General features: G+C 40.0%; 3 protein-coding genes across 4 annotated transcripts; 2 read left to right on the forward strand and 1 right to left on the reverse strand.

Annotated features, from left to right (window-relative positions):
• Positions 1–407: 407 nt before the first annotated feature.
• Positions 408–5,714, reverse strand: LOC117453869 (zinc finger CCHC domain-containing protein 7-like). Its single transcript, XM_034092893.2, has 8 exons — positions 4,822–5,714; positions 4,611–4,663; positions 4,245–4,355; positions 3,701–3,871; positions 3,055–3,090; positions 2,697–2,801; positions 2,404–2,521; positions 408–1,233 (listed from the first exon to the last, which is right to left on the reverse strand). The coding sequence occupies exons 1-8, from the start codon at positions 5,240–5,242 to the stop codon at positions 746–748; spliced, it is 1,503 nt and encodes a 500-aa protein (XP_033948784.1). The 5' UTR covers positions 5,243–5,714; the 3' UTR covers positions 408–745.
• Positions 5,715–6,529: 815 nt separating this feature from the next.
• Positions 6,530–8,665, forward strand: LOC117453393 (paired box protein Pax-5-like). The gene is made up of 6 exons (XM_034092217.1): positions 6,530–6,684; positions 7,143–7,340; positions 7,413–7,453; positions 7,543–7,647; positions 8,442–8,567; positions 8,643–8,665. Exons 1-6 carry the CDS (start codon positions 6,530–6,532, stop codon positions 8,663–8,665), a joined length of 648 nt encoding a protein of 215 aa, XP_033948108.1.
• A 5,441-nt stretch (positions 8,666–14,106) lies between these two features.
• On the forward strand, positions 14,107–19,393 carry LOC117453641 (signal-transducing adaptor protein 1-like). Of its 2 annotated transcripts, none has more exons than XM_034092529.2 (10): positions 14,107–14,510; positions 14,643–14,714; positions 14,989–15,105; positions 15,230–15,286; positions 15,520–15,743; positions 16,443–16,583; positions 17,405–17,474; positions 17,547–17,649; positions 17,726–17,884; positions 18,443–19,393. In XM_034092529.2, the coding sequence occupies exons 1-10, from the start codon at positions 14,415–14,417 to the stop codon at positions 18,586–18,588; spliced, it is 1,185 nt and encodes a 394-aa protein (XP_033948420.1). In that variant the 5' UTR covers positions 14,107–14,414; the 3' UTR covers positions 18,589–19,393. The 2 variants fall into 2 exon arrangements, with proteins under 2 accessions (XP_033948420.1, XP_033948421.1); XM_034092530.2 differs by having other exon boundaries at positions 16,443–16,574.
• Positions 19,394–19,402: the final 9 nt, after the last annotated feature.

A 19,402-nucleotide genomic window follows, 5' to 3' on the forward strand; every position in this document is an offset into this window, starting at 1 on the left:
TAACGTCCATTTTAAGTAGCAGCTTGTTATTAAACTCGACTACTTTGGTCTGGCAAACCCAGGGCAGCTGCTCAGTTCATTAATAATTCAGCAGCTTCATACCAAAAATACTATAAGACAACGCTTTGAAAGCCACTGGTTTCATACGGCTTTTCAGGTAGACGATCTCTTCATATGTTGTTGCATACAAGCCTTCTCCGATGAAGCATATACAAATAAACCCCCATCGTTATGCGTTATGTACATATCAGACGTCACACAATAATCCTCTATTTTTTAAACAAATTATATGGAAATCCATGTTTATTGTCCTGGTATTTTCCATATAACTATCACTCTTTATAAATACCAATCACAGTTTTATTCCTTTGACCTGATTTCAAATATTTTAATGACTGAAATGATATATCAAAAAAACTAGTATAACATAAGCCCCTACCACATGATATATGAGCAAAAGAAAGCAGGCATAGCATGTAAACATACATAAATTACAAAATACCGTGTGTTGAAATCTATCTTTACACAAAATATGGCCCAGCTAGTATAAATAAGTAGCAGATGAACTTGCAAAACAAGGCTCAAGTAAAATATTACATTCATACTAGATAAAACTGAAGACAAGCACCTTTAATTTGTTTTATTTGACAATAAATACATGAAAGAAAATTACAATGTTTTTTTTTTCAGTTTCAGGAGTAACTCCTTGAGAAACATTTAAACAAAATATCAAAAGAATCCCACTTTATCTACGTCTGTGGCGTAGTCTTTGTTTTGGAGAAAGAAGGTTTTCAGCACCAATATCTGTGTCAGCATGAGGATATACATCCCCCCGTTGTATCCCTCCTCTCTTCTTCCACCTCTCTGTCTCTCTGCTCTTCTTGCTCCTTCCTCCTTCCTCATCCCTCCTCTTTTTTTGTGGAGAGGGTTTGGTCTGCTTGGGACTGTGGAGTGCAGCCCCGAAAGGGTTCACAGGGCAAACTTCTCGGTCAAAGTTCCTCCCAGATGTCACCAGTAGTCCTCCTTCTCGTCTGATTTGAGCCTCTCTCCTGAGCTTCTTCACCTCCCGTCTCTCCCTGCGCCTCTCTGGCCACTTCTTACTCCCGCTCGCCCGGCCACATGCCTCCTGCCTCCCCCCCCCCTGGATCGGCTGATTCTCCTCACTGCTTTTGCCTGTTGCTTCAGACGAGGGCCTCTGGTCTGAGAGAGGCAGGGGTCCCGCGCTCAAAAGCCCTGAAAACAAGGCAATGACAAAGTTGAAGAACAAGTGAAAAGATTATGTTCTTTGCCTCCCAACAAATATATATTATTTTGTATAAATTATAGGTTAAATGTAATTCAAGAAGGTTTGCTTACCAATACAAACTCACAGCAAATTATGAATTGGCTCTTCAGCTCGTTGTGTTTGTTTAACAAAACGTACTCACTGCTCTCACTAAAGCTGCAGCAGAAATGGAACCAAATGGTAGCTAAACAGCCAGGAATTCAGTGTCTGATGTTTGTATAGCTAAAACATACACTTTCTAATACATCAGTCTTGCAGTAAATTCTATTTGTATCAAAGTCATCATAATGAAACTTAATCTGTTGATTCAACAGTATAATCAATTTGCATATATACATTTATATAAAGTTAAATGATCACAGATAAACATGTAAGGGATAATGTGCAGCGACGCACTAGATCTAGCTCCTGATCAGCCTGTCGGTGTTCTTTTCCCCATAATGACCAAGTCGCTGCACATTATCCCGCTTATTACACATGGCCACATTCTCAACAAAGTAACGACATGACTCCCAATATTAATTGAAATGCTTTTATGGATTTAGAAAATGATTTTATTGATTTAAAAAATAGTCCGTTGTTACTGTTTGAACTAACGTAGCAACAGCAGGAACTGCTTCGATAGCGTTTTTGAGGAGCTTCATGATTACAGATTTGAAAACATCGCTCCTTGCTTTAAAAGTAGCACAATTCATTATGTCAAACCTTGGAAAGTATCTAGATATCCCTGCCCTAATGCCAAAGTAACTGGCAACTGAATATGTGTCGCCGTTTGATGTCTATGTCTGGACCGCTGCGTAAAAAGGAGGGTTTCTGCCCCATTACTTCTCCGCTGTTTTCTTGTCGCTCTTGTCTTGTCAGTTAGAAAAGCAAACTACATGCAGTTTGCTTTTCGGCCCAACTGTATACAGTTAAATCGAACAGACTTGTTTGTGCAGATGTGAGCGTCCTTAACAATGGTCAATAAATCCTTGACAGCGGTCTGTCTGTTCTGGATTAACAACGTGTCACATGTTCTGAATTGACCAATCAGAATCAAGTATTCAACTAAGCCATGTAATAAACACAATTATATGTGATTGTTTACATTATTGAATGTATAACAATTATTTTGTTACCTTTGGCTCTTTTCTGCTTCCTGGTATGAAGTTGGAGGACATCCTTCATGGTGTCATAGTGGCAAACATAGGGCAGGGAAGGGAAAGTCCCACTGATCATCCTCCTTTTAGCGCATTCCTGATTACAAAGAGTAGAGTAAATACAAGTACAGTAAAGTCCAAGACAAAAAACATACGAAAGCAGAGAGAAACAACAGAATGAACAGGAAGGCAGGGATACCATTTTAAAGCAGGCAAGAAGGAACGGATAGGTGGTAAAAGTAAGAACATTATTATTTGAATTGGCCACTCACATAGCCATAATGTCCCCTCATGGAGCAGTTGTAACAGAAAGCGGTGAATTTCTTATGTTTGAGGGTGTGAACTTTCCATGGCCTGACAGGAAGCTCTAACCGGATCTGGAAGAAAAGCAAATAAAAGAACATTGTTAAAAGTGGAAAAAAGACATTAGTTGATTTAACAATAAACACCCAAGCATTCAAGTCCTATAGTTCCAACAGCCTAATAAAAGCATGATGATGATGGTCCTCTACCACCTACTCCCTGTTTAAGTTATTTATCATTCTTATTTAAAGTAGTGTAATGCATCTTGTTTTAGTATAGAAGGCCAGATGAAGAAAAACATGCATTGAAGTATAAACTTCCACTCACTGTCAAGTGGTTTTGTCTCCATGTATCAGGGCAGACCTTGGGAAACCAAGAAAACAAGAGAGAAAATTACACTTTTGAGGAAGAATACAGAAAGATGCATTTTGCAGCCGAGGATCTGCAGAGGTCAAATAACACTTCGTAAAAGAGGCCCACACACACCTGAGGCTACAGATTATCAACACACAATGGGCAAATCCTTTCAAAGTTTCCTTCAACACAGAAACTCACCAACCAAGCCTTCTGCAGGTTTCAACAAGATACATTTTAGACATTTTCAAACCACATCGAATTACATTTAATACCCGTTTGTATTGTGACTCATTTCATCAATATACATTTCCCTTGATACAGGCATAAATTAAAATAAGTTCTAGCACATCAATTATTCCTATGTTTTCAGAAAATTGAATTAAGACTTCTAAGAACCGGTAGAGACCCTGACTAATACATCATTCACACCAACGCAACTCCGGTTTAAGCTCCGTGCTAGAGCTTTTCAGGTTCAGAACCGGTTCTTCGGTTTAGCTCCGGCTCTTTTCACACCGCCCAGAGTCCGTCATCGTATGCGTCATGACGTAACCGTTTGCGTGACTGAGGTATAACAGATTTACAGGAGCCAGACCGGTGGGCTAACGGACAAACTCACATCAGAGAGGTGACCCGACGTCCCACAGCGCTGGCAGTGTTGGTTCCACAGCGGGGGCCTTTCACAGCGCCTGAGGCCATGGGAAGGGAGTCCACAGCTGGGGCAGGGGCGGCCAGGACAGTCCCTCTGGGTGTGGCCCTGGATCCCACAAAGGATACAGGTGGGACATTTCTGCTGACACAAAGACAAAAATAAATATGGGTTTTAGGATCTTTTCAGTCAACAGGTGGCTATGGAATTGCATCAACAAGTGCACTGTATGGCAGTTTATAAGAAAAAGAAACATTAAAGACTGGATGAGCTAGTTGGTTTGAGCAGTTATCATCAGAAACATACAGGGAAAATTGATTATATTAATATAAAACATCCATGCATTTCTAAATTTGACAGCATCATTTGGTTGAAGGGCACAGCAATATTTTCAACATTTGAGCAGACGCAGGGTAAGTGGTAGGATATCAGCTGAAGTCCAACTCTTAACGACGGTATGAATGTTTATTATGCGTACATAAATAAAAAAGGGTGGAAGACTGTGTTTCCTTACCCTGTGGTAGTAGCAGCTTTTGGCAAGGTGTCCCGTCCTGTTGCAGATGTTACAGGTCAGAGCACGACCAGCTCCAAAATATCGACTGGGCAGAGACTGACCCGCCCCACACTTGATAATGTGAGAGGACAAAAACATAACAGATCATGTTTAAAAAAAGCAGTCTTGTAGGATCAAAATTCTGATTTCAAATGCAATATTACACCAGACAGGCAAACAGAAAAAAAATTATTTCCTTCGATCGCCACAGATTTCTATATTAACACTAAGAATGTATTCCTCAGAGATTATATTCACAGTTCATTAATGCTTAACAATTAATATAATTAAAACAGTGAAAAGTTGCATTTTAATATGCCAAGTTACCTTGTCTTTCTCTGACACAGCCCAGGTATCCTTCACTGATTTCACAGTGTGATCTATGAGCGAAAAATAAGCAAGAAGAACATCAACTTTTGTAGACCTAACTGTATTCCACAATTATTTATATTTAAATTCAAGCCCTTGCAAATACTATTGAAATAGGACAATGGACGGCATCACAATATTAACACAGCGTGAGATCAAGTATCCTAACCTTCATCTCCAGAGTCATCCTGAGGGCTGTTGCAGTAGCTCAGGTTGAGATGGATGCTTGAGTCTCCCACCTGCTCCTCTCCTCCCAGCATCATCCACTCCTCGACGGGCTGATCACTGTCCTTCTCCTCCTCCTCCTCTTCCTCCTCCTCCTCCTCCTCCTCCTCCTCCAGTACATTTAAACTGGAAGCAGGACTCTGGTCTCTGGGCTTCAGGGTCCGTCCAGAGGTGATGCTGAAGAGGATGAGGGGGGGAGAGCTCTCCCTGCTGATCCGTGCAGCTTGTTTACGGCTACTGTGTTGTTTCTGGCGACTGAACTTCATCTGTTGTTCTCCATCTGAACTATTGGAGTCCTCAATAAAGAAAAAGTCGTCTTTGCTGTCTTTACCACCATTATCTCCATTTCCCTGGCTGTAGTCCATAGTGCAACAACCTCAAAACAGCAGCTGAACAGCACCACCCACGGGCGGCTCTCTGCACTGCTACAAACAGCGGTGGATAAAGGCTCATTTACCACTTCCTTTTCTTAAAAAACGAATTAGCACTTGGGATAGTCCAACTTAGTGGTTGTGTTTCTTTACTACTAAGACATGTAATGGTGATTTTAGATTGTAATCATTCTAAATACACCGACACGTGGGTTAACATCAGACTAACCGGCGTTGCTAAAGTGAGCTAACATTAGCTCTGTAGTAGCCCAGGCAGCTAATATAGCTAAGTTAGCGTTCAGAACCAAGTGAAATCAAATCTACAATGGCACTTCAAATGGCGCTTACCGTTTCAATACCTAACACGTCACTTTCGAGTTCACACAATTGAACATATGGATATTTCTCTCCATACAAATGAAAGGGTTGTGACCTGCATTCTTGTTTACAATGTTTTGAAGCACTTTTCCGGCGTTTCCGGAATGTAAAATGTGGGACAACCAAAACTGCCTACAGCGTTAGAAAAAAAAACGGAGATTGACAAGTTGCCTCGTATGTAATATGTAATTTTTGTCTCCATTTATCAGAAAGTACTCATTCATTTACGGAAATTATTATTTATAGACAAAACTGTTATAAATCACTAAGTTGATGATGGCAGCTTGTTAAACAGTCGGCAAGCTATAATGTATTTGGCAGATATGTGGCGTTTTTCATACTTTACATGTAGGCTATAGCCTTCTTCTTAGTTACAGTTGACCACTAACGCTAAATGTTTATTTTTTACAGCAGTTTTAAGGTGAATCGATAACTGTTAGACTGGTGGACCAAAAGACAAACAAACTCAAACTACAGTTAAGTCCCGATCACGAGAACTGACTGTAGTTCCTTCACTCCAAAAATCTAAAAGATAATGGAGCGCGTGCACCCTTGCATGTGTACCCAATCAAAGGCTCGTGCAGCTATCCACCGCTCAGGTGCTGAAGGCACAGAGTCCTTGCGCACCACAGACGAAAAACCACCGGAACAAACTTCTTATCTCAGATTTCTTTTCAAATGAGTGGGAAATGTCGTCCTCGAAAACAAATACACTTTAGTCCGAACAGCTTGTAGAAGTTAGGACTACAGTCAGTCTGTGATGGACGCGCGCTTTGGACAGGTGCCCCTCAACATTACGCACAGTGAGTAACAATTTTTTACAATTTTAAGTTGCAATGCTGTGTAGCCATACCTTTTGATCGGTGTTTCTCCGAACCGTACCGGTGCTCAGGGCTCGACGGAATGAACCAGCTCGGCGGAGTGTTCATTAACGGCCGCCCGCTGCCGCACGCGGTGAGACAGCGGATCGTGGAGCTCGCTCTGCAGGGCGTGCGTCCCTGTGAGATCTCCCGCCGCCTGCGCGTCAGCCACGGCTGTGTCAGCAAAATACTGGCCAGGTAAACTCTTTGTGATCAATAATATAGCCTTTTCAACATTGTATTAGCTAATAGGCTATACATAGTTATTTGTATTGAAGCAGATTGTGTGTGCCCTTAATGATGATAACCTATATTTATTTAACAATGCAATGTACACACCACTTAAATCTACATCATTTGGAAATGTTTCGTAATATGTTGAAACTGTATTTCATTTTTATTTGCATGCCTTATGTGTGCCTATCCTCACATTTGAATTAAATTCAATATGTATATGTTTTTCAATGATTTTTCATAAAGATGCATCTCAAGACTATCCATCTGTAAATTGAGCATACTGATTTCCTGTGCTTTATCTCACTTTATTTCAAATAGAAAAGTATAGATACATAAGTCACATCAGCAGCTGTATTTATGAAACTTTTTTCTCAGGCAAAATGTTTCCCCATGCTGACAGCTCATTATTGTGAGTTTAGGTACAATGAGACAGGCAGCATTAGACCAGGACTGATTGGAGGCTCTAAGCCCAAAGTGGCCACTCCCTGCGTTGTGCAAATGATCGTGCGTCTGAAACACACCAACCCCAGCATGTTCGCCTGGGAGATCCGAGACAAGCTGCTGCTGGAGCGAGTGTGCGACCATGACAGCGTGCCCAGCATCAGCTCCATCAACAGGTAACAGAAGACTGTTCTTGACTACGCAGATCATCAGAACAAGTGTTGAGTGAAGTCCCTCTGTCTTTACAGGATCATCAGAAACAAAGTCAACTCGGAGTCTTGTGAAGTTGGTAAGTCATTTGTGTCTTAGTCATCTTTTTTCTCTTGGCCTAACTTGTGCATCTCTGATGTTTCCTGATGATGACCTCTGACCCTGCAGTGTCATCAGCTTCATCTGTTTCCACGGGAACCGCCTATTCCTCTGAGTCCACCTATTCCATCAGTGGGATTCTGGGAATCAGGAAGTGCAGCAAACACGAAGAAGGTAACAGCATGGTGTACAAGTACATTTACTTGTGAGGTATTTTCATTTTAGAGGAAAATGTTGTTCATTTTACTCAACTAACTTTTTTTCATAACTTTTGTCTGATGTTATGTTGCAGATTTACAAAATAAAAATATTGAAGCTTTTTATTTTCTAAATTAACATAATGAACAGATTTAAAATGACTTGTAACCTGGTTACTTAAACTTTTAAGTATATTTTGATGGCAATATTTTTTATTTTACTTGTTACAGAGTATTTCTATACTGTTCTGTTTTCTTCTTTTACTAAATAACAAGATCAGTGTAGGTTTCCTCTTCTAACTCCGGTGATACGTTTATTTCTTTTTGCTTAATAGGCCTCTTTCACATAAGATGTTACCATGCCACTGTAAAAGAAGCACAAGTGTAGATGGATGTTTTTGCAGAGTAGACACAGACATCGCTTCCAGACCACACAATGATGAGTAAAGCCGGTGTAAACATTACTCTGACTGAAACAACCTCCGCAGCAGGAGATCCACCCCCCTCCCCAGGCTTCTGTCCTCTCAGCCAGCAGGCTCTCTGCTCCCCCCCGCCTCCCCCCCACCTCCACCTCTCATTACAAGCCCGCTTACTCCTCCACTCCTCCATCACTTCAACCATTAGAATAGGAGATGACATATATATACATGCATACTAAGAGCTAGGATCACAGACATGCATGTCATTTTTCAATTCACTAATTAGAACAAGTGACAATTGCATTGAAGATAAATGAAAGTGATCCTGGACAGAAACTGGTTTGTTTCCAAGGAGGTGACGCCCCCTGCGGCGTTTACCACAAGCAGCCACGGTCCTGTAATGATGCCTGGGGATGGTCCGACCCCCGCCTCACCTTTTACCCCGGCCTGCCAGCTAACCATAGTCCAGACCACTTAGGTGAGTTTGCATCAAAATATGATGACTTGTGTCTGATATGAGTTCAGTTTTAATGTGTTCTGTCCTCTCTTTTAGGGCCTCCGTGCCCTTACAGCTGATCAGGGCAGCTCAGACGAAAGTCATTCCTCCACAAATAGGATGATTTCAAAACTGAATTTACTGAAATTGTAAGATTATAAAATGAATGACAAGATAGAGACATCATTTACAAACATTTTGAAATAAATATGAAATGACTTCACGTGTCGTGTTTTATTTACATTATTTAGAGTCAAATGACATATGCTGTTGTTTCAGAGGCTTCATCAGTGCAACATATTATCCCCCTTCTCTGTCACCCCTGTGGCCATTTTCTCCTCAGTGAGTGGTTGAGGGGGGCATCATTAGGGGCCCCATGATGGAGAAGGCTGAATCTTTTCTCTCCTTAGTGAGCGTCTCCCTGGCCTCCTCGCCAGCATGAGGGATTTAGGGAGGAGGTGGGAGATGCCACAGGCAGCAGCGGGGTCAAAGCACACCGCTGAGAAAGAAATCTGTGGCCAGCATGGGCATCAGTCTGAAGGAAGCATCGAGAGAGCAGATGCATGGCGGGGGGGGCACATTGTTTTTACTGTGTTTATATACATACTGGATATAATCAGCAAACCTACTATTTATTACATTCAAAGCACGGCTTTGGTTGACGTTGCAATGGTTTGAATCATGTAAGGATCAAAATGCAAGTTTACCTTAAAGGATTCAAGGTTTCAAATGAGAGTAATCAGAATGTTCAAGAAACTATTAGTGAGGTCCAATTCAAAAAATATTTTCATTTTTAAATCATAAAAAGTAATACAATGATAACATGTAGAACATTTTGTAAGCATTAACACATTTTTCAAAACACAATATTAAATGGATCTGAAATGGATGAAGAGGGGAACTGACAGTAAAACAGGGTACAGCCTTTGTGGCTTGTTTTTTGTATCTGTATTGTTTTTTTTAATTCTGATTGAATTGTTCTTATTTTGTTTTGAATACTTCATTGTTGTTTGATTTGGTTGAGTGTGGTCTTTCTGGGTAGGAGAGTTAGAATAGTTAGGTTTAACTTAGTGATTTGAATGTTACAATGTTAAAAATAAATCTGATCGACCATTAATCTAATCTACAACTATAGGGTAGTGTTTTATGTTCAAACTTCTTAAAGTAAAGTCAAACACCTTTTACCCCTGAAGCCCAAAATCCCTTGCTATTTACTCGAGGGCCTTTACCGTCCATTAACACGTGCAGTAGAGAATTGCATCATTAGGGGGCAGTAGTTGTCAGTGCTTTGCTTGGTTATAGGAAATAATAATCAGCAAGTTTGCACAGAGCTGACACTTGCTTAAACTAATTAAAAGAAAACAAGTTCCCCTGATTCGCTTTGATCTAAAACACCACTTGACTGGCTGCCCACCACCTCCAACAGTCTCACAGTAATGAGCTGTTTTGAGGCATCAGTTTTCCTGCAGCCAAGTCTCAGGTGGACTTTATGAGACACGCTGCGGTTGCTAAGTGAACAGTGACACAAGTGTGAAGGGGTTATTTTTGGTCTAGACAACAAAACACAGAGGGTACGAAAGACTTCAGGCTCTGTTCTGTGATATGAGCTAGGCCTGTGGAAGTCTACGTTTAATTACCATGTGCACAGTATATGCATAGGCATTCAAAAGTTGATATCATGTTCTTTTCATTTTCTTTCACATGGCTTCAGAAGATGCTTGAATCCTTAACGAATTAGTCCTGAGAGGGAGACATAAATATATGGTTGGCAGTGGCACACAGAGACTTTCAGCATCATTTTATTTAATGAGAAAATATTCGTCGTACTGAGTCATTCCTCCACACAGGAGTTATTTACTGAATGCTGTCACAGGAAGAGGAGAGATGTAAACGTGTTCACTCAGTGTTGGTATGTTGGTGTTGTAGGTGCAGCAGCTTAAAAGGCATGAAAACCACATCTTGAATTGATTAACAGCATTTAGCTTTCCTCACCTCAGGGCATCACCTTTCAAAAAAGGGAAATGATGGCCTTAGACAGCGAGCTATTTATTTGAAAATTGGATAATGTATAAAATATGAACTTACTAAAATGAACAGCAACTAAAGCTGTCTAATATCAGTTAAATAACAAAAAGCATTTGACACAGATGACATTAAGTTTGAAATTATTTATAAGTCTTTTTGATCATTTTCATGACAAACATTAGAAAGAAGAAATGGCTTTTAAATCTTTTATTCATGTATAAAAGTGAATAAATGTTGACACAATCTAACAAAAGCAGCATGTTGAGGTTGAGTGTGGTACAGCAGTGCGTCAGCGAGCCGGCAGTTATTTTCACCGTCACACCCTGTTTGCACACACGGGACAAACCTGCTCAGTGACTCCTGGACGACCCACAGCAGGAACCATGAGCAGCCGCTCTCTACCCCCCATCAGCCGTCTCTGCCACCTGAGGGGCTCCGGTGGCAGCGAGGGTGATGATGTTTAGCACTCGGCATCACCATCACTCAGAGGTTCTGAAGAGTTGAAAGACCACCACTCTCTTCCTGACATGATTCTCATCTGCAGGAATCAGAAGCAGGCAGCAGAGGGCTCACAGGTGAGTTAAAGTAAAGGGGCTTCTACTCCTGCCGAGATTATATTTATTGTTATATATTGTAGCTGGTGATGCAACAAATACACTTTTTTTATTTTTTTATTTGAGCTTTATTTAACCAGGATAGGTCTCATTGAGATTAAAAATCGCTTTCTCAAGAGAGTCCTTTTTAATACTGATGTTAGTGTCATTGCATGACAACAGTAGTTTTGCATTAATACTAGTAGATGTGACTTGAACTATGTGAAGAAAGTAGGCAGTCTATATATAACCAATAACAAAATCACAATATAGGAGTTATATTACAATTCATATTTATTTTACAATTGGACAACAGTTCACTTATTGTGTATGAGGTAACAAGTACACAGTAAGAGAAGTATTTTTTTCTTTTGCTATAAATAGGTTGGAGCACAGAGAAGGAGCTGACAGATGGTGAACATGCTGACAATTATCTGTGTGCTACTTGCCTACCTGGCTTTCACATTCCTCAGTGAGTGACATAAAGGTTGATCATGCATGTGCTGAATGAATGAAGTGCACAGCCAAATGTCCTAATGTACTGTACTGTTTGTGAAGGGGATCCTTTATTAGATATATTAATTATTAATGCCACTGTTATATCCACATTTTCTCTCCCTTGCAGTGTCATATTTCTACTTGTTTGTCTCTTTCTTTCTCAAGTGGGATCAGTGGGCCGAGAAGACAACAATACACAAGACTATGTAAGCCCACATTAACCCCATCCCTCTGTAAAACATCCACAACTTCCTGATACGAGACAAAAAGACTCTCTTGCTGTCTTTTAGGATGCTGATGTCTTCCTCCCGTCCACAGCTCTGTGGCTGTTCGGCTGTCTGCTGTTCTGGACTCTTTGGTTACTCCTCCGTCTCCTCCAGATGTTCCTCTTGTTGATCAAAGGCCTGCTGTGGTTCATCTCTGTTACTGCGTCCCCGCTGTGTCGCTGCGCCTCCTTCCTCCTGTCCTGCGTTCTGCTGCTGCTGCATTACACATGTGAAGCTGTGTTTTATGCAACCACCAGTCCTGTGTATGTGTATGGCATGCTTCTCAGTGTTGCCATTTCGCTGTACTTTTTCACCAGGTGAAAGCTGAAATCAATGTTTTAAAATCTGAAGTAGATCATCTTTATACAGCATACATATGTAATGTATATACTATCATATGCATACAAATGTTTTTTTTAATTCTAAAATATCTAACCTTTTAGATTGAGTATTCCTGTGGTTCATGTCCCTTGTAGTTATGTATGTAGACTTTTTATTTATTTATTCATTTATTTAACAGGGACAGTGCACATGAATGAACATTTCTGTAAACGTGCCAGAGTTAGCTAAGAGGCTATTTTTCATCTGTCGTCCCTGGACAGATTTTAAAAGTCAACCTAAAACACATTTCATTTTAAACAAGTAAATACAATACATTTAAAACATGCAACAGACATTACTGGGATACTTAAATAAAACAATTTAAAATACAGAACATTAAAACAAAACAAATAGAACAAAACAAAAGAACATGTTAAAACACAGGCAGTGGGTTGTAAGGAGCAGAAGATTGGGTCAGTGTTGCAGAGCTGATTCCTCACTGGTCTGGTCTCTGATTGGAGGTGGGATCGAGTTCCATCGCTGAGCAGCTTTAACAGAAAATGAAGACTGACTGAAAGAACTTTTTCTGAGTGGAATAATACAATCTCCTCTCGCTGCACCTCTTGTTACCCTAGTTGCAGTTGTGCGTATGTTAATAAACTGTCTAAGAGGAGGTGAGGTAAGGCCGTTGACAATCTTGTAAAAAAGGCAAGCATTTGCTTTATGAGGTTTCCCAGCTTAGCAAGTTGTATTTTTGGAGTATTGGGCAGTAATGCGAAAAAACAGATTTGTTGTCCAGTATTTTGAGTGTTTGTTTGTACAATGACTCCAGTGGTTTTCATGTTGTTGTACTGGCATGTGACCAGGTAGTTAAACAGTGGGTGATGTGTGAGAGAACCATCGAGTGTGTGGACAGAGATGCCTCAATTGACATGTAATCTCTGGTGAACCTAAAATTCGACTGAATTTAACCCTATGGCTGTTTATTATTTTTATTTTATTCCACTTTGTTTTATTATATTTATAAATGTATAAAGATTTTAAAGATTGTAATGCCTGCACACACTGCTGCTACTGTAACTAAATCATTTCCCAATTTGGGGTCAATAGATGACCGATCGATCTCTCTCTCTCTCTATCTGTCGAATAGATAGCATGTGGTTGCTAATGTTAGCAAACATTGGAGAGGTTTTGCTGAGTCAACAGTGAGTCAGTTTGATAACTTGGTGGCTCCTAACGTGGGCAAGCCTTTCACAACTTCAATAGGTTTAAGCAATTCAAATAATCGTCACTTGTGACCACAGTGGCATCTATTCAGAAAAAGCTACATTTGGAGACAGATACATTAATAATGTAGGCTATATCAGTATGTTAGGTAATACTTTACATACAAGAATATTCTTAATTATTTTACGTATTTACAAGATATATGCAATAACCTTTTTACCGCACAACTTCTTATCTAATGCAATTTAGATGTGTGTGTTTTTTTTATTCATGTGGCTTAATGTAAATACACACTATTTATGATTACATAAATACGTTAAAAGTTTAAAACATCAACAATAATAATAGAAAGTAAGCAATATGCATCTAATTGTCTGCTCTGTTTCTGACGGAAACAAAGACACCTCGTACATTTCAAAACTATAACAAAGGGTATTTATTTAATATGACATTTTTAGAAAATGTCCAAGAATGCATCACGCTGACATTGAGCCTCCTATCTGCACCATGTTTGAAATGGAAATCATTCATCTGGCTTGCACATTAACACTGATTTTTAACTTAGTTCCGCCTCGGTTCAAAGTACAAAAGTGAATATATCATTGGGATAGTTTCTACATCTACTTCCTTCTTCATAAATCACTGCAGTGTTTCCTTGTTTTCAGAGTCAAATCAGGACAAAGATTGAAGGTAATGAAGATCTTATCAGTGCAGGTTTATACACCAATAACAGATACTGAATACTCATCGTGAATCCATCACGGCTTTGAGAGCTGCACGAGGAAACAACAAGGACCTTTATCAGGACCCAACTGAGCTGTTTGTTCAACACCGATGACACACAGAGGTACAGTGAGCCCAACCTGAAGAAAAGCAGATCAAACCGATTTCTCTGGACGATGTCTAACAGAGTCGTCCACAAGAGGAGGGCGACCATCACAGATCTGCCTCTCTACTACTCCGGACACCTGCGGAAGAAACTCACCAAAGAGAAGGTGAGAGCGAGGGGGGGGGGATTCAGGCAGGCAAATGTGTGTGTGAGAAGAGAGGACTAATAAATGATAATGTTTTACAACTGTGATACGTTTTGCTGCCGCGTATTCAAAACGCTGTTTTTTGATTTTCAGGATTTCAAGAAATACTACGGAGAGCTCCGAGGAGCCACTCTGTTTCTGTACAAAGATGACACTCAGGATACAGTAAGCAACATGTAGATTTGACAAGTGGAAGCAGAATCGTGATCTACATAACAACAAGTAAATACACAGTAGTTCATCAAACTGTGAATTTAACAATTATTAGAGAATAGATTGTTAAGCTTTACAATCAAATTCAAAGAAGGAGACACAGAGGCCAGGGTGCAAACATTCGTTTGTCTTATATTCACATCATAACTCACCCCTAGATCAATTTATACATGTGTTGTTGATTATTATGTGTCTCACAACAAGTAATGTGTGTGTACTTTGTCAGTACACAGAGAAGCTGCACCTGGGGCAGCTGAAGTCCATGCAGTTACATTCTCCGTATCAGAAGAAGACCCCAACCATCTTCACACTCACGCTGCAGACAGAGGAGGTGCAACTACAGGTGGGATTTTGTTATCTCCTTGCAACTCAAAAACTCAATTGAATACATAAAAACATTTCAATTAACAAAGAGATATGGACTGTGACATATGACCAACATGTCGGCTGTTTGTGTGACCGTACAGATGGACAACTCTGACACAGGAGAGGAGTGGAGAGGCTACATCCTGACTGTGGTTAAAGTAAGAACACATACAAACCTAAAGACACTCTGGTGGGTTTACATTCACAATTTGGCATCAATGAAGTATTTCTAATCTGATCTATAGGACATAAATATTTAAAATATGAATACATATTAAGTAAATACTAGGAACACTCCCCCCTCAAGACTTATAGCGAGGGTAAGGATAAATAGAAGGAGGAAGCAATGTCAAAGTTATTGTTATTACAGATGATCTCTGTTTCTCTGCAGAAAGAGATTCCCAGTAAGCTGCAGCTGCTGCCTGGCCAGATGTTGCAGCTGCAGGATGCTCTGGATCAGGAGAGGCGAAGAAATCCCACCACGCAGCGGCCAGAACTCCCCCCCCGCCCACTCTTCCTCTGCACACCCTCCCCCTTCCAATCCCCCCCAGCGTCTGCCTCCCCCTCCTCCACACCGCCCAAAGACAAGACTGACAACAGCCCTGAGATTCCTGCGTAAGTTTCAGTCTTTCTGCAGAAACAGTTAGCCGTCCATACGGGACACAACAGTGAGACTCAGACTCGTGAATACGTATTAAAGTTCTTTAATAGACTTAGCCAAACGTTACCACTTCAGCAGCACCACACTTTCTTTCCTATCTTCACTTTGGAGTTTTTAACACAGGGGTATGTTTATGTACCATTTATAGTGTCATTTATGGAACATTTTACTACTAAAAACAAGGCAAATTGTTTTTTTATATATATATTTATGGCTGTTGGAAGTATATTGTGATCAATGGAGTCATAAAGAAATGTCCAAAAGTGAATCTTTGTGAAACTTTGACTGTGATAATTCAACATAAATAACAAGTATGTATGTTAATTAGCCCATATTTAATACCAAATTGTTTACCTAATTTGCATATTTACACATTGAATTTAGGAAAACTTGTATTACACATGTAAGGAATCATTTGGGGGAAGTTTGCCTGTTTAAACATTAAAATGTTGAACTTTTTTTACACGATATAAAACATATGCAACAGGGTTTGGTGCATTGTTGATGGCCCAGAGTAAATCCCTTCCTGTTACTGCTAATCTTAAACTGATAAACAACTTCTCGTCCCTTGCCCTCTAACAGCTCACACGGGGCCTTTGCAACCTTCACTGGTAATAAGGAAGTGTGTATGTTTTTTTCTTTGGCATCGGCAGGTGTTTTTTCCATGTGTCTCGAAAAGAGGCTGAGCACATGTTGAAGGTGAACCCCGAGTGTGGGAGCATCATCCTCCGCCCGTCCACCCTGGCCAACAACTACGCCCTGACCCTCAGGCAACAGACGTCCAGGTCCGAAATGTACCTACAGGAATATGCAGGAATTTCCTCTTTTCTATTCTCACAAAATGACTCAAATTATCACATTTTCTTTTCTCGACTTATGGAAAGCTTAAAAGAGAACATGAATCTTTGGTTTTATATTTCGTATAACAGTACTGTAGCACTTGTATTATGCGTGTGTGAGTCAAATGACATATGTACAGGAAGAGAAGTGTCTACCAGGAAATAATTACAACTTAACTTTACAACTTTGTAAAATAAGTCTTAATTACGTGTTTTTCTACACAACTAAATGTTACTAGAATCAACAGTGTCTTCTTAACAAAGACCCACAATAGCATATGGATCTTTCACACTAGTTTTATGTACTTATTATCATGATCATATTTAACCATGAGATGCTACAGCTGATAAAAGGATGAATACATGTCAAAGTGGTTGTTGATTTGTTCGTGTTCCTGAAGGGAGGTCCTGTACGACGTCTGTTCGCAGAAACAGACCCTTTAGCATTATTACTTTCGTGATAAACTGTCTATGGCTGCTGACCTTTCACTCAGTGATCAGCAGCTGCCTCATTAGCCAAAGGCATTCACAGCAATCAGCTCAAATCAAGCCTTTCCAGCCACATTTCAGCTTTTAACCGAACAACCATAGAAGGTTTGGTCTTGTTTTGAACCTGGATCATCTGCAGATTAATAATGCCTACCTGATTTGTTAGGCACAATATGAGATGAATGAATCCCTGTTTGTGTCATATTTGCAGCCAAATATACAAAGAATCCATGTGTTGTTGTTTATTAAAGGCACCATTAAGCACTTCTCCACTTGCTGTCTTTCAGTGGACCCATCCTGAAGAACTTCAGAGTGACCTCCACAAACGTGGGGTTTGTCATTGAACTGGACACAGCAGTAAGTACCAAACGTTGTCAAATTACGCTTTTCTTTTTCGTGGCTTGTCTTCATGTGTCCTCTCCTCTGTAGGTGACAGTCTCCTCCTTGAATGAGGTTCTGAATTACTTCCTTGAAAAGACAGAGTACCGGCTTCACCCCTTCATGGCATCTCAGCCCTACGACACTCGCATCGGTGAGTGGAACTCTGCTGTGAGAAGACTTCAGTGACATGTACACAACCCCTAACGGTGTTTATCTGTGTTCAACAGACATGTCTCCTGTCCCAAATATACTTAAAACAGTACCCAAAGCACAAGTGGCCCCGATGCTGCGTTCAGAGACCAAAGAAAAACTTCCGCCGCCTCCAACAAACCAAGACGACGGAGATTACGTGATGCCAGATGATCATGATCCCAACCTAAAGCTAGGTGAGAATGAATGAATATTGGTTTTAACATTGGTTATATAAAAGCACTTAAAGTGTACATATGACCAATAAATGCAGTCTCAATCCCACAACAGGTGAGCTGGTAGCACTACAGGAACGCCTTTGGCATACACTTCCACATTGACTATGTGATCAACTAATTATTGGAGTCAATTATAAAAGTCATGTCACTCTGGCCTCCCATCCGTCCCTTTCTTGGGAATGAGACATCTCAGGAACAGTTTGAATTTCTGTTGAATCCTGTTAGACTCAAGAACTGCTTAGGATTTTTTGGTCAAAAGTCAAAATCACTCTGACCTCGAAAACACATTTTTGGCCATAACTCAGAATTCATCAGCCTATTTAGAAAGTTTCAAGTAAATGTCTTATAGGACAAAATGATGAAGTGATGACTTCATCAGACATGGATGTAAACAAGACTGTTATTCCTGTTACTTTATATTTGTGATTTTCTTTTCTACGCTGTATATGGAAATGTTTTTTATAGCTTGAAAAGTGGTAAAACATTTTTTTTTTTTATGTTTTCTATCTAACACAGTTCAGATGGATAGAGAGCTGGAGGCGGTTTTAAAGTTACGGAGAGAAAGCCTGTACACGGAGACTGAGGAAGTCAACACGAAACAGAGCAGTGAGAAACCTCCGTCAGCCGCTGTGCAGTGGAGCGGGAACAGTTCAACCATCTGAGCCATGTGCTCCGCTGAGCTCACAAACCTCATAAAAGGCTCATTTAATGTTTAACCTGTAACGTGGGAGAATGCACGCTCCTGCCACCTTTAGTCACTTTCAGAAATTGTACCGTACACAATAAAAATGTTCTCAATCTCTTAACGCAGGGGTTTCAAACTCAAATGTTGGCACTAAACACGCAAGTACAACATTGGCCGATGGGAATTACATTCGTTTTGCTTTGGTCATAAGTACAAGTGGTAATAGTAGTTTCCAAAAACATGTGATTGCGCTATATAGAAACATTATTACAACTTGTGCTTTGGAGTAGATGAACATACCAAATGTTTTATAGGTAGATACTTTTTATCATCTCTCCAGTATTGTAGAGATATTGCAATACAAACATGTTAAACTCATGGTTGTGTAAACAAATCATTCTAAACACATGTATTTTGAATCTGGACCTCGAGCCATTCGTTTGAGACCCCCGCCATTTCAATACAGTAGTTGGGTATATGCGAGAAAATAGCAAACAGATTTGTAAAGATGAGAATAGGAGTTCAAGGCTAACGATTAATTGTTATATTTATTATTAACAACTCAAATCAATCGATCAGTTACATGTGATACGGATGTTTTTTTGTCTCACAGTTTGGAAGGTTACCATGTTTTCTTTTTTGCTCATTAATTGTGTTTTAAAAGTGTACAAATGAACATTACATCAAAATTGCATGAGACAATACTTGTACAGATCAGAACGATTGTACATTTTTGATATGAAAGAATGATCAAACTGTAAAATACAAAACTGCACATACCGGTGAATCTT

The sequence above is a fragment of the Pseudochaenichthys georgianus genome, chromosome 10, assembly GCF_902827115.2.
Source record: "Pseudochaenichthys georgianus chromosome 10, fPseGeo1.2, whole genome shotgun sequence".
NCBI classification, from domain to species: domain Eukaryota; kingdom Metazoa; phylum Chordata; class Actinopteri; order Perciformes; family Channichthyidae; genus Pseudochaenichthys; species Pseudochaenichthys georgianus.